At 38.2% G+C, this 14511-nt stretch overlaps 1 protein-coding gene and 1 long non-coding RNA gene across 3 annotated transcripts; both read left to right on the top strand.

Moving 5' to 3' along the window:
* Window positions 1–4845: 4845 nt before the first annotated feature.
* On the top strand, window positions 4846–7813 carry LOC145590812 (uncharacterized). Of its 2 annotated transcripts, none has more exons than XR_014102168.1 (3): window positions 4846–5128; window positions 5786–5945; window positions 7245–7813. It is a non-coding gene; the product is annotated as an uncharacterized LOC145590812 (long non-coding RNA). The 2 variants fall into 2 exon arrangements; XR_014102169.1 differs by having other exon boundaries at window positions 4867–5128; window positions 5812–5945.
* A 4384-nt stretch (window positions 7814–12197) lies between these two features.
* Window positions 12198–13034, top strand: LOC145592088 (uncharacterized). The gene has a single exon (XM_081648555.1). It carries the CDS (start codon window positions 12198–12200, stop codon window positions 13032–13034), a length of 837 nt encoding a protein of 278 aa, XP_081504681.1.
* Window positions 13035–14511: the final 1477 nt, after the last annotated feature.

Below are 14511 nucleotides of genomic sequence, written 5' to 3' on the forward strand. Positions count from 1 at the left end.
GGGGTATGCTTGCTAGTAGCCGATCATGGTTGCTGTGGTTTATTCTGCTTGTCATGTATCTTTTCTGCATCACTCTAGTATATTAGGCATATTGGATGTATAGAGTATAGACAAAGGGATTATAGGGATCTGTTTCCAATAATTGCATATATACTATAGAACTTTTTTAATTTACTTTTAAAATTTTTTTATTTACTTCTAAGTAATTTTTCTTTACTTTGATGATACAGTAACCTACTAGCTCAATGGGTAGAGTATTGTGCAATTGCACAAAATATGTGGGTTCGAATCCCACGTAGGTTATTTTATGATATGAATTATTTCTTATTTCATGAGTTTTCTACTAAAAAATCTTTTATTTACTTTTTATACTATTCTATTCACTTTATTTTTAAAAACATTTACTTTAATCTTGTATGCTAATTTCCTATCCAATTATTTTTCATATTTGTAAAATAGGTTATAATTGGCTCATCTTATAATGATGTGAAATTCAACGACTCATTTTCTATGTTTAGATATTAATTTTAATGATTTAATTATGCATATACTCTAGAAATTTTCTTTATTACTTTTGATATTGTTTTATTTACTTTTAATTTCAAAACCTTTACTTTGAGTTCAACATACTTCTTTCATATAACCTGACTCATCTTGTAAGGATATGAATGTAAATGACTCGTAATTAAAGTTCCGTAATTATTGTTTGGGTGGATGATTTGCGATTATGTTTAGTTTTCTTTGTTATTCGAGTATGTCAAAGTTGGCTAATCTACATTGTACATTATTCTTGGCATGTTAAATTAGTTTGTTGATTTTAATTGATTGATCAAAGGTATGGTCCTATGTTTCTAGCTATTGTAGCGTGGGCGAGGAGGGGGTTGGCCAAGTAGTGTGTTGCAGGGTGGTCGAGGCAATCAAAAGGTAATTTTTTCACTTACTTTTTGAGAATTTTTATTTACTTTTGAGTTATTTAGCTTTACTTTTGACATTGCCGCATAAATTTCAAGTTTAGCTCTGAAAAATACTCTGTAGTATGAATATCATTTGACCCTAGCCCTGCAATGTTCAGATCAATCTACTTTGTTTAGGAATATTTGGAATGATAGTTGCTCACTTTGACTGGGATTTGAGCATATACTCTGTCTATATTTTTTTTATTTATTACTTTTGATATACTTCGGTTTACTTTTGAATAATATTTATTTACTTTTAATTAATTTTTTCTTATATCGAATGCTTTAATGTACACTAGCCTACTAGCTCAATAGGTAGAGCATTGTGCAAGTGCACAAAAGATGTGGGTTCGAATCCCACGTAGGCTCTACTTACACTTCAAACAATTGGATTATATATATATATATATATATATATTATTTTTTATATTTAATTTTGAGTTTTTCTAATTTACTTTTGAGTAAATATTATTTACTTTTGAGTAAATGTTATTTACTTTAATGTTGATATTATTCACTTGTATTTATTTTTTTGATATTTTGATTTACTTTTTAGCATTTTGTATTTACTTCAGATTAATTATGATTTACTTTTTACATATGGTGCTCTACTTTTGATTTCTTTTCATAGTTATTTTGATTTACTTTAGAGATATATATTAATGTACTTTTTCAGATTTTCTATTTACTTTTGAGATTTTTTTTTAACTTTATCATATTGATCTATCAAACTGAGTGACAGGAATGAGAGCAGGTGTGTCCAATATAGGATCGAGTTAACCTCAAGTTACAAAGATAATAAAAAAACCTCTTTTGTTGGTATACATTAGAGTTAATTTGATTTACTTTTGAGATGTTTTGAATTACTTTAGAGTGTCTAATATTTACTTTTAGAGATAACCTATATAGGAATTGAACCTAACCTCTATGCATCCGCATAGCGCTCTACCACTTAAGCTAATAGGTTTTGGGGCAAAAGATCCATAGCTTTTTAGAAAAGCCTCCACATTTTTGCAGTTCCTTTAGTCCACAAAGTGGTAAATCTTTTTGTTCGCTGCCTTGTTGTTGTATAAATGACAATAAAAGCGATCAAAACCATAGCCCCTAATGATGAACCAAACACAACTGTAGAAAAACTACAAGTTATATTTCTAGTAAGCAATAATATAAAATCTATAATCTACAATAAGAAAAAGATCATTTTCTTTCAACCCAACATCCAACATTTGCATCAGAGCACACTAAACAAATAATGATATCTTTTACTTTTTAAGGAAAATGGAAGTCATGATAAGTATTACATTGTATAAGCTGGTGTATCAACTATCAAGTAATTTGAAGAATATAGAAGCAAGCTTATTTTACTGTAAACGCAATCGGAAGAAAATAAATTACCTATGAGCCGAAGCCTCTTTTCTGCAAGAAAAATACCATATCGTCAGTGATTTAGTGTTAGCAAGAAAAGAAAACAAAAAAAAAGTTGGTGAGTGCAACAAAGGAGTTTTTTACAAAGGTACTTCATGGCCACATTATTAACAAATTCCTACACATAGATTAAAGTACTTACTATGAACAAGTATAGCACTTTGGGCAGATTGTATAGGCTGAACACATTGAAGAGGTTCAGTTTTATCATGACAGAAATAGTTGAACTGATAATTAGGCTTATCATACCCACACTGCCCGCCAGATTCTAAGCAGGCAGTACAAATATAAACTTTCCAGTGCAACAAAACTCCCCTTTGAAGCATATCCACAACTTTGCCTTTAGTCAGACCTCATCAGTATAAGGCACTTCAATAACAACTCCACTACACTTTTCCTCCAAATCCTGCAATTTTGAGTCATTTTTATACACTGCCAAACTCCCATATTTCACTCTTTTATCTACGTATTCTTTCAAAACCTTGTCAAGACAATCAGGAAACACATATCCATAACCATGATTCATCGAGAACTTCAATAGATCGCTCTGTATCGACATATAATGAAGCGAATGGAAACAACCCTGGCTACTCGGAGCATCTTCAACAAGAGCTGAGTTTATGACTTGAACTTTTGATTGCTTATATGTATAGATAGTTTTACATTTTTAATTTACTTTAAAAAAGAATTAGTTTACTTCTATTTGGATTTTATCTACTATTGAAATAAATAGTAGGAAACAATAATCGTTCAATTTAAAATTTAAGCACAATATGTAAGCAAGCAACACTAGCTTAGGTTCAGCTTCAATTCTAATAACTAAATCATACAGAGCAATTATGGCTAATAAGGAGTAACAAGCAGCTAACTATTTAAAATAATCGCAATTTTTGTAGTAAACAATTAAACAACACATAATTCACAATCATATATCGCAATTATACCTATTTTGAACTCAATTTACATCTCGAGCGAATAATTGAGAATCATTAGTTGCAGAAGTTATACGAACAAAATTCATCAAATTAAACGAGCATACTTCAAATTTTAGCAAGATCTTGATGAATTTACAACAAATTGTTCTAATTTTGCTATATAATTTTCAAAATGTAAAGAACCCTAAATCGACTATACTGGATGTAAAAGTAATGAAATTAAAATCGGTGTTCTACAAAATAAGAAACTACTTCAATTGAATATAGAAAAGCTAAGAAGCCGCTTCAATGGAGTAGTGAAAGCACGAAACTCATGGAGTAGAGAAAGCTCAAGGCCGTTGTAATGGAGGAGAGAGAAAATGCTAGAGGAGAGAGAAAGGAGAGAAAGTGCACTTATTTTGGGGAATTGAATTGAATATATCTAAATAAATCTGGGCCGTTAGATCACGCGCCTTTTGTGTTAGATCTGACGGTCCAGATTAGTTCTTAGTTCCTATTATAGGAATGGTTCTCATTATAACCTGGTCATATATATATAAAACTCTAAACTAACAATTTTATTCCAAATTCTATCTAAATTTGACTAAAAATAAAATTCTAAACTAACTTTTTTATCTTACAAAATCTATCTAAAGTATTTTATTGAAAAAATATATATTCAAATAAATCCTGCGCGTCAAAACAACATTATTAGTCGCTAACATGGCGCGGGAACGCCAATTGTCGTTGTCTCATGGTATGGCTAAAAATTTAGCTTTATATATTAGTTACTAGCTAGTTTTGTGCTCGGGTGATGCCCATATAGTTGATAAAATTTTAAGATAATATTTTTACCTGAATGTTAAATATGGTCAAATAATTCATTTTGATAATGTAGGATCTTTAGACATACGATATCATACGACTTATATTTATATAATAATGTACTTTTTGTAGTTTTTTTTGTAAATAAGATATTATTGATTTGAAATTATTTTTATTGACCTTAAATTATTTTTATTAAACAAAAAGTATTTTTACCAAAATAAAATTATTTTAAAACCTATTTTCACTAGCTCTCTAATTTTTTTTTTTTTTTTAAATATAACTTACATAGCACTGCATTTTGTATGTGGCTAGCCATACCAGTTGCATGAATTAGATATTAGATTATATCATCTAAACACACTTTAATACCAACAACGTGTTAGTAGAGTAGTACTCCCTCCGTCCCTTAATACAAAGCCTCTTTTGGTTTTAGCGTGGTAATTAAGAAAGTTGTAAATTTTGTAAAACTAATGATTAAAAGTACATATGTGTATGTGGGGTTAGAGAGATAGAGAGATTTAAAAAGTAGTTGGAAATAATTAAAGAGATAGAGAGAAAAAGTGTTGGGAATTGACTTCAAAAGTACAAAAAAGTAAAGGAAAATATGACAATTTATAAAAAGAGGGTAATAATGTCAAAAAATACAAACTTTAAATAAAAATAGACATTATATTTTAATTTACCCACAAAGAAAATGAGGTTTTGTATTAAGGGAATGAAGGAGTAGAGTCTATCATAACTCAAATTATTAGAGGCGATAAATCCTCTTTCACAAGTAGGAGTTGCCAAAAAAAAAAAAAAAACCGTACACTTGTGTAATCACTTGTTAATTTGTTACTCTTGAGTCGATATTCATCGATACATACTACTTTTTTTTTTTTTTTTTTTTAGGGAAAACAACTCTTCTTCCACAAACACTTTAAACGCAGAAGGCCAAGTTCAGAAAATCAAATCGTCACCGTCGCTCTTCATCTGTCGCCGTTGCGCCATTACATTTATTCCCAGGTTAGTTTAATTATGACTGACGCATTCTTCTTTTTCCTACTGTAATTTACCAATTGCGAATTTTAGGGTTATTATTGAAATTTTTGTCCAATTTTTTTTTTTTATTTTAATCTGACTTTATGGTTTAATTGAAGTCAATTAATGAAAAATCATTCAAAATTGACTCATTATGCAAAAAGGCCTAATTATTTTCACTGTAAAAATCCCAACTCTGATTATTCCAATTATTTTCGCTCTCTATTAGTTGTTAAATATATATTTTCTGAGGAATGGGGGTTGATTGGCTAGAGTGTAGTTCTAATTGTAATGGGTAATTAATGGATGGAGGGTATTGAGGTTCGCCCGAACTCCTTTTAATTCTGGATTGCTTTGATTTTATTTTTTTTCCGGGCGTAAATTGCTGCTGCTTAGTTGCCGTGACAACGGTTGTGGGATGGGATTATGAAAATGGTTTGGAAATTAATTGATGACAAAGCAAAAGAAATAATGATAGAAAGTAAATCCCATGTAGCATGTTAATGTGCAACCATTAATGGAAAATATACTTATCTTTATTCTGGGTTAAATATCTCTTCTACTTGTGGAATGAACATGCTGCCTATATGTCTATGGTTATGTTTTTGTCAAATTTACATAATTCTTCCCTAAAATCCGCAGCTGCTTATTCAGAACTCAAACTTCAGTATTTGTAGTTGATGCGTAGCATAGCTTGGCTGTAGGAGCTGAAAGCAGGAGCTCTTTCATGGGTATAAATATTGATGCAGAATTACTAGAGCATGAATGTGAAACGAAATCTGAAATACGCATTCTTTAACAGGTATAATTCATATGCAGAGTAGCAAACAAATTATTACTTAAATCGTTTGTCTTTTTCTTATTTTATTTAAATCTTTTTCTCTGATTTTCAAAGAAACTTGTTTGCATTAGTTAGCTTACACGTAAATTAATATAAAGAGAAATGATAGGAAGATTTTCTTAACATAATTTTCAGAAAAGCAACTAGTAGAAACTATTCTCTAGTTACTACCCTTTGTTAAGATGTCATTATTTTTTCAGCCTTACCTCTCCCTCCTCCCCTTACCCTGTTAGAAGACCTGATCAAGTTCCTCGTTTTCTTTTCCTAATTAAATATTAAAGAGTAAGTTTAATTACTATTAAACACAAGCTCTAGGGTGAGTTTTGCTCACTACTTTCTAATCAAAACTCAAATCATTGCCTGCCTATTCTCTAATCAAAACTTTTATAAAGTTTAAATATTATTGGGGTTGTGTTTACATACCTTTATCATTTGGAAAAATATGTTAAATCTGAAAAAAAAGACCCCCACCAATCGTGTGATATTTAATTTATTCTTTTGTATATGTATTTTGACAAGGAATTAATAGGACTCGATTTGTTCTATTGCTTCTCCCAATAAATATGATCATTTATGTGCAAACCTTAACTTCAGCAATGAAAGATGGACCTAATGGCTGTCAATTGCTGTTGATTTGACCCCCCTACTTTCCCAAGCAGTAATTTGAAGGAGATTATACTGGCATGTGTGTCAAGCGCCTTCATTGGGTCCAGTTTATTGTTGTTAGGTTGATTGTTGGATCAATCCTAGAGTTTTGAGTGGACGATAAACTCATAATGATGTCGTGGGGGTGCAATTCTCTTTTGGTCCTTGGTTTTGAATGATTTCCAATTTTAAGTTTCATTTTCAAAATTCAGTTCCGATTCCCTATTCTGAAAGTATGTTCTGGAATTCGATTGTGATCTTCAATTTTGATCATCAGTTCTGAAAGTATGTTTTAAAATATTGGTTCTGAAACAGTTAATGTTAATTTTTTGAGATATTATAGATTGTTTGTTTGTTTGTGTGATTGAGTTGGAGGATGAGAATAATGCGCCGGCGTTAATCAAATGATTAACATGGTATGGCATGATGTGAACTGAAGCAGGTTTTGAAGCCATACCCTATTGGAGGGAATTGTTCAATTTACAAAGGAGACTCTGTCGAAATTTTTTACTAATAATTATTAACATTAATATTATTATGAGTGTTTCATTTATGCTTTAAGTCTTTTAAGTTTCAACGAATGAGACCATAGTTCTAATACATTTCTTAATGCAGGGAGGATGGGATAATGGTAAAACTTGAGGAATATAAGAACAAAGCAATTGAGATAAGCTTTGACAAAGTCTACTTAGAGGTTGTAGGTGGGAAAAAGAAAGGAAAAGATTACGGTTTAGGGAGCTCTTCACAAATGTTCTTCAAGAACGACCCTACTTCTCACCCTACTACATCATCTTTCACTCTTTCCATGAATTTTCAACTAAGCTCTCAAGTTTAAGAATTAAAGAAGATGGCGGAAGAAAACCATGACAAGACAGAAGAAAACCATGACAAGGCAGAAGAAAACAAAAAAATGGCGACATAATGCTTATAATATGCAAAGGAAATTGCTGAAAATCATGAGATAGAAAAAGCAACATGGACAAAGGAAAAATTGGCTATGCACAAAACATTGAAGGATATGACAACACTTGTCCAACATTACTGTCCTACTAAGCCTCCTACATCTACTGTCACCTACGCTCGTGATGCAACTAAGTGATTTTGAAACAATTGGTTATATGGTTTACAATATTGTTTTTGATACAAAATTATGATATTTTGGATATTTGAAATTTTTTTTGACATTTTGGTTATCTTTATTTGTGCTTGGTGTTTAGGGTAAAAAATACCCCAAGTACGTGGTCCAATCCCGTGATGACACGTGGCCCAATAAAAGGGCGACACGTGTCACCGTAGGAAGATGACACATACTATGAATAAGAGAGCACTTGAAATCAAATATGTCATAAAGGCCTCCTTACATCAGGAAGCCCAAAAGCAACTAGAATGCCGCAAAACGGCGCCCCCAGAGGACACATATCCTTCGCTGATTGCGCAGCCAATCAATGGCCCTAAATTCTAGGTTACTTACCCTAAAGGGCACAAATCCCCACCCCTATAAATACCCCAATCATTGCTGATGGGAGGGATGGATTGTGACATAACATTCAATAGAGCACAAAAAGCTCCAACTTCTCTCTACTTTCTCTCTCTACATTTATTCCGTTTCGGTCACTAACTTGATCATCGGAGGCGAATCTCCGATAACCGGAGATTCGTGTTTTGCAGGTGTCCGCGTCCCGTTGCCAGATCAGAGCGTGACCAGTATCCCAAGGGATTCCAAAAAACCCCGAAACATTTGGCGCCGTCTGTGGGGATACTCGTCCGTTATGGCAATGGATGGCCAGACACCAAGTGTCGGCCCTTGCCCCGGTGAGGACGGCTTTGTTGAGGATATAGTCACAACAATTCATTCTAGCGACCCATTAACCGCTTCATTCCAAGAGGCAGAGGACCGTCCAGTTACTACTGGTTCGCTCTTGGTTGCTTTGAATAAGCTCCGAAAGGAAATGGAGGGTAAGTGGCCATCTTCTTCTAGGCAGCCGCCCAGGAAAGAAGGGGAGGGCCAGCAAAAGAAGACCCAGAGCAAAGTGACCAATGCCGAAGAAGCTGGGAATACCTTATACCGCTGGCATGAGCGTGTGCCGAGGGTGCCAAGGGCAGATATGACTCGGCCCCTTGACAAAACGCAATCGGCTGGGGGCAGGCAGACGGCCTCAGAAAGAGATTAATGAGCCGTCTCGGCATTAGAAGGATGCTAGGGATTACCTTCGGCACAAGCAACATGAACGAATAGCTTATTCAGACACAGCCTCTACACCTTTAATGCCGGATGATCTCTCAAACCATACCTCCTCCAAGCGTACCAGCACGGCCAGGATCAGTGGGAGTCAAGCTCATCGGACTCAAACGCTACTCCCAATTGCTCCAGTGCAACCGTTTCAATATCCACCTCTCCAGAATTTTAACACCTTTTCGCCGACTAACCCTGCTGTCTTTGGATAGTATGGGTAGTTTGGTCAGCCGTTCGACCAAGCTGCTTACTTGGACGGACCAGTTGCTCAGCCGCAGCCCATTGAATGGCAGACGCGCATGCTAAACCTTGGAGACAAGCCGCCTCCGTTTTCTCAAGAGATCCTTAATACTCCTCAGCCTGCGAAGGTGAAAAGTGTAATTGTGGGTGCCTATGATGGTACGGGCAACCCGGAAGAGCACGTCACTTCGTATCGGAATCTTATGTACTTGCAATGTGTGGATGATGCCACCTGGTGCAGATGCTTCTCGGCCACCTTCAAGGGTGTGGCCAGGATGGTTCAACAGTCTGCCGGCCGGATGCATCAACTGTTTTACTACATTAAGCATGCTGTTCGTTGGAAACTTTTCATACAACATCCCACCAAGGAAGACTAGCCTTAATTTGGCTACAATTGTTCAGGCCAAGAATGAAGGTTTGCGTTCGTATGTACAGAGATTTAATCAAGAAAAAGCCCAAATTCATAATCTGCCGGATGAAATGGCCTATTCGGAATTTCTCAGGGGGTTAAAGGCATAATGGTTTCAAATTTGACTTGGTCCGCAAAAAGGTTCGGACATACGCAGGCGTTCTGCGGGAAGCCGAAGCCTATATTGAGGCGGCAGACTTCTGTTCACTCACTAAAGCTGAAGTACCGGCCAAGGGGGCTGAGAAGAAACAATCTTCTTAGCAAGACTCGATTGGGAAAAAGAAAGACGGAAAGAACAAGAGAAAGGAAGTCTGGGTGTCTGATGACCTAGAAACCATGTCAAAGAAGCCAAAGACGTATGAACCACAGTATGAGTTTAACAAGGATTCTTATTCAATTTTGATGGAAATCAAAGATAAGTTTGAATTTGAGAAGCCCACCCCGATGAGAGGCTCGGTCCAGTACAGAAACAAAAACAAGTATTGCCATTACCACAAGGACGTGGGGCATGATACAAACGAGTGCAACAATTTGAAGAGGTTGCTAGACAAGCTGGCCGAGAAGTGCATGCTCAATTCGTACGTGATGAAATCCAAGTTCACGTACACTCGGACAGACAATAAGTCTTAGAAGAAAAAGCAAAATGAGAAGGAAAAAGATGGAAACAACACGAACTTTGGTTTTGTGGCTGTCATATCAGGCGGCTTTGCTGCAGGCGGCCCAACCATGAGGGGAATTAAGCAGGATGCATGGAATTTGGGAAAAGAAGTAATGCACGTCGAAGGAGTTAAGGCCAAGCCTTTCCCAGAGGTAACAGTGAGTGAAGCTGACCGAGGAGAGATCAAGGCCTTGTACAATGATCTAATGGTATTTATTCTGAAGATAGCCAATTTGAAGGTTAAGAGGATACTGATCGATACGGGCAGCTCGTCCGACATCATCAGCCTCTCCTGTCTGAAAAATTTGAATTTCCCAAAAGATGCTCTGAAGGACGTCTCTCACCCGTTGGTCAGATTTGGAGGGACAATTATCCACCCGGCCGGCCAGATTGACTTGCCGGTCCGACTGGGGCAGAAGGGGGCAGGAAGGGACATGGTGGTCCGCTTCCTAGTGGTCAAAGAGCTAACAGGCTACAATGTCATACTAGGCCGTCCTACTCTAACCGCAGCCAAGGCAGTCATTGTGCCGCACCTTATGTTGATGAAGTTTGAAAGATCAGACGGGCAGATTGGCTCGATCCAGGGAAGTCAGAAAATGGAAAAAGAGTGTAATCAATTGGTTGTGAAGCCGACTATCCGCGGTCAAGCAAATTTGTCCGAACCAAACTCAGATGAAGGGTCACGCCAAGCGTACCAGGTCGGCCAAGAGAGAAAGGCGGCCAAGAAAGAGCAAGCATAGCAATTAATGACCGTCGGCCGGCCAGAAGAGTTAAGGCCCCAGCCGGCCGGCGATCACCAGGATATAGTGCTGGATCCTGACCAGCCTAATCAGACGGTCAAGGTAGGCACTATAGCTATAGGATTGCTCGGGGACGACCCAGTCAGTTAAGAGAGTTCAAAGATGTGTTTGCATTTGAAGTAAGTGAAATGCCGGGTATTAGCCCAGACCTGACTGTGCATAAGTTATCTATTAATCCACTTGTTAAGCCCGTCCGTCAGAAGAAACGGAATCACGGGGAAGAGAGGAATCTGGCGGCCACAGCTGAAGTACGAAAGCTGCTGGACGCCGATTTCATTCGGCAATGTTACTACCCAGATTAGGTAGCCAATGTAGTTCTTGTTAAGAAGCCGAATGGAACATGGAGAATGTGTGTTGATTATACCGACCTCAACAAGGCATGTCCGAAAGATAGCTTCCTTTTGCCAAAAATTGACCGACTTGTCGACTCTACGGCTGGACATGCCCTTATGAGTTTTATGGACGCATACTCTGAATTCCACCAGATCCCATTGTGGGAGGAAGATCAAGAAAAAATTGCTTTTGTGACCGAGCAGGGACTGTACTGCTATAAAGTTATGCCGTTCGGTCTCAAGAATGCCCCATCTACTTTTCAAAGACTTGTCAATACAGTTTTTAGAGATCAGATCGGCCGGAATATGGAAGCGTATATCGATGACATGATTGTCAAGTCAAAAGAGCCGGCCGACCATCTCAAGGATCTCCGAGAAACATTTACCGAACTCAGGCGACATAAGATGATGCTAAATCCAAAGAAGTGCATCTTTGGTGTTGAGTCTGGCAAATTTCTCGGGTTTCTAATCGATCAGCGAGGAATTGAGGCCAACCCTGAAAAAATTCAAGCTGTTTTAGACATGAAATCGCCGAGGACGATCAAAGAAGTGCAAAGATTGACTGCTTGTTTAGCTGCACTTGGCCGATTTTTGTCAAAATCAGGGGATAAGTGCCAATACTTTTTCCAGATTATCAAGAAGAAAGCTATGTTTTAGTGGACAGAATAAGCCGAGGAAGCCTTCGTACAGCTGAAAGCCATCTGCATACACTGCCTCGCCTCGTAGTTCACTCAAAGATGAGAAGCTATACATGTATCTCGCTATTTCAGATCACTCCTTAAGCGCCGTCCTTCTTGTTGAAAGACAATCAGATCCCAGTCTATTTCATCAGCCACGCGCTGTGTAATGCCGAGCTTAGGTACCCGCCCATCGAGAAGTTTGGTCTGGCCTTGTTTATGGCATCCAAGAAGCTGTGGCCGTATTTTTTAGCCCACTTGATTGTGGTTTATACTGATCAGCCGCTTAAGAAGCCGTTTGCAACCTTGGAAGCCAGTGGCCGAATGTTTAAGTGGGCCTTGGAGCTTAGGGGTTTCGACATCACATTCGAACCCAGAAAAGTGATCAAGGGGCAAGCCTTTGCTGATTTTTTGGCAGAAATGACTAGGCTGGACTTACAGCCGGCCGGGGATCAGATATGGAAGGTCTATGTGGACGGAAGTGCAACAATAACCGGATGCGGTGCTGGAATTATCTGTCAGTCTCCCGAAGGAGATAAGTTTGAATATGCGCTGAGATTTCAATTCCAAGCCTCTAACAACGAGGCTGAGTATGAAGCTCTCCTGGCCGGCCTTAGAATGTGTAAGGCGACAGGAGCAACAAAGATTGATATGAGCTCGGATTCCCAGCTAATTGTCAGCCAAGTGAATGGCGACTATGAGGCTAGGGAGTCGGCTATGATGAAGTATTTGAAAATGGTTAAAGAAGAGGCCGACAGCCTAGAAGTACCCCGTTCGTCCAATCATCAAGCGGACGCCCTCTCCAAATTAGCATTCTCGGTATCATGTGATACTCCCACATTGGTGTTTTGGGAAGTGAAGGAAAAGAGGAGTATTGATGCCGAGCCAGTACAGACCATTAATAGAAGCTCAACTTGGATGGACGGAATTATTTCCTATCTGAGGGATGGATTGCTTCCGGCTGATCCGAAAGAGAGCTGGTTGATGAAAAATAGAGCGGCCTGGTTTGAGATGAAGAACGGGGAGTTATTCAAAAAAGCCTTTGTGAAACCTTAGTTGAAATGTATTACCCCAGAGAGGGGGCATGATGTGTTGGACGACCTCCACTAGGGACATTGTGGTTCGCATATTGGAGGACGAGCCTTAGCCGAGAAGGCCACCCACCTAGGGTATTACTGGCCGAGGTTAAACGCAGACGCCATGCAGATGGTGAAGAAATGTGACAAATGACAGAAGTTTGCAACCCTAATTCATCGCCCGGCCAACAGTCTGTCGGCCATAAGTAGTCTGCTCCCCTTTACAAAATGGGGCATGGACATCTTGGGTCCGTATACGCCAGCGTCAAGACAAAGGCGGTATGTGTTAGTAGCAGTCGACTAATTCACAAAGTGGGTTGAAGCCGAGGCCGTCCGAGTAATTAAGTGGACGGACGTGTCACCTTTCATTTGGAAAAATATAATTACTCACTATGGAGTGCCCCATTCAATGGTGTTCGATAATGGACCCCAATTCGAAACGTGCCAGCTCAAAGAATAGTTCGGAGATCAGCGCATCACTCATTGTTTTGCCTCCATCGGCCGACCACAAGCTAACGGCCAAATTGAGGCTTATAACAAGTTAATCTCCAATGGCATCAAGCGCAAGCTTGAAAAAGCAGGCGCCTTGTGGGCAGATGAGTTGGTTAATGTGTTATGGTCCATATGAACAACATCAAAAAGTTCCATAGGAGAGACCCCATTCTTTTTGGTTTATGGTGCCGAAGCAGTACTCCCAATTGAAATGTACGAGCCTACCCTTCGGGTGATGTTATATGATGAATCGGCCAATTGGGAGGCCATGAAGACCGCTCTGGATTTCCTTCCAGAAGCCAGGGACAATGCGGCACTCAGGCACGAAATCTATCGTTTGAGGATGACAAGGGCATATAACCACCGAGTGTTTAAGCGTCGCTAAAGATGGGGGATCTAGTTCTAAGGAAGACGGAAACGGTAGGCCGAGTTAACGAAGATGGGAAATTGACCCCAAATTAAGAGGGGCCCTACCGGATTACCAAAGAAGTGAGAGATGGAACTTATCGTCTTGAAGCCTTGGATGGCCGTCCTATTCCTCGAACATGGAATACGGATAATCTGAAAAAATATTTTGTTTAAAGCTTACCGGCCAAATTTTACATCAGTCTTTATGACCAAATAGTTTAACTAAGCTTTCATGGCTGAATGATGTAATTAAGCCAAACGGCCACCAACAATGTAAAATTTTGACAAATATTAATGAAAAGTCAAGCATTGTTGTTAATTTTATTGTTTATATGATCATAATTATAGCAAGCTGGAAATGCCGGATGAAACATGGTGGCTCACAGATATGCTGGTCGGCCACCACAAAATAAGCCTTTCGGCCGCCTAAAAAGAGAAACCAATGTTGCCTCAACATGGCAACTCTGTCTTTCCAAAGAAGGGCAAGAAGTGTGGGCCGAGTACGACCTTAATGAGAGTCCAACATAACAGATTGGCTCGGCCACACTAAATCGAAC

Source organism: Chenopodium album, chromosome 18 (genome assembly GCF_948465745.1).
Source record: "Chenopodium album chromosome 18, dcCheAlbu1.1, whole genome shotgun sequence".
In the NCBI taxonomy this organism is placed as follows: Eukaryota; Viridiplantae; Streptophyta; class Magnoliopsida; order Caryophyllales; family Amaranthaceae; genus Chenopodium; species Chenopodium album.

Coding starts and splice junctions, on each gene's coding strand:
- LOC145592088 (XM_081648555.1), top strand. CDS start 12,198: ATGGCATCCAAGAAGCTGTGGCCGTATTTTTTAGCCCACTTGATTGTG.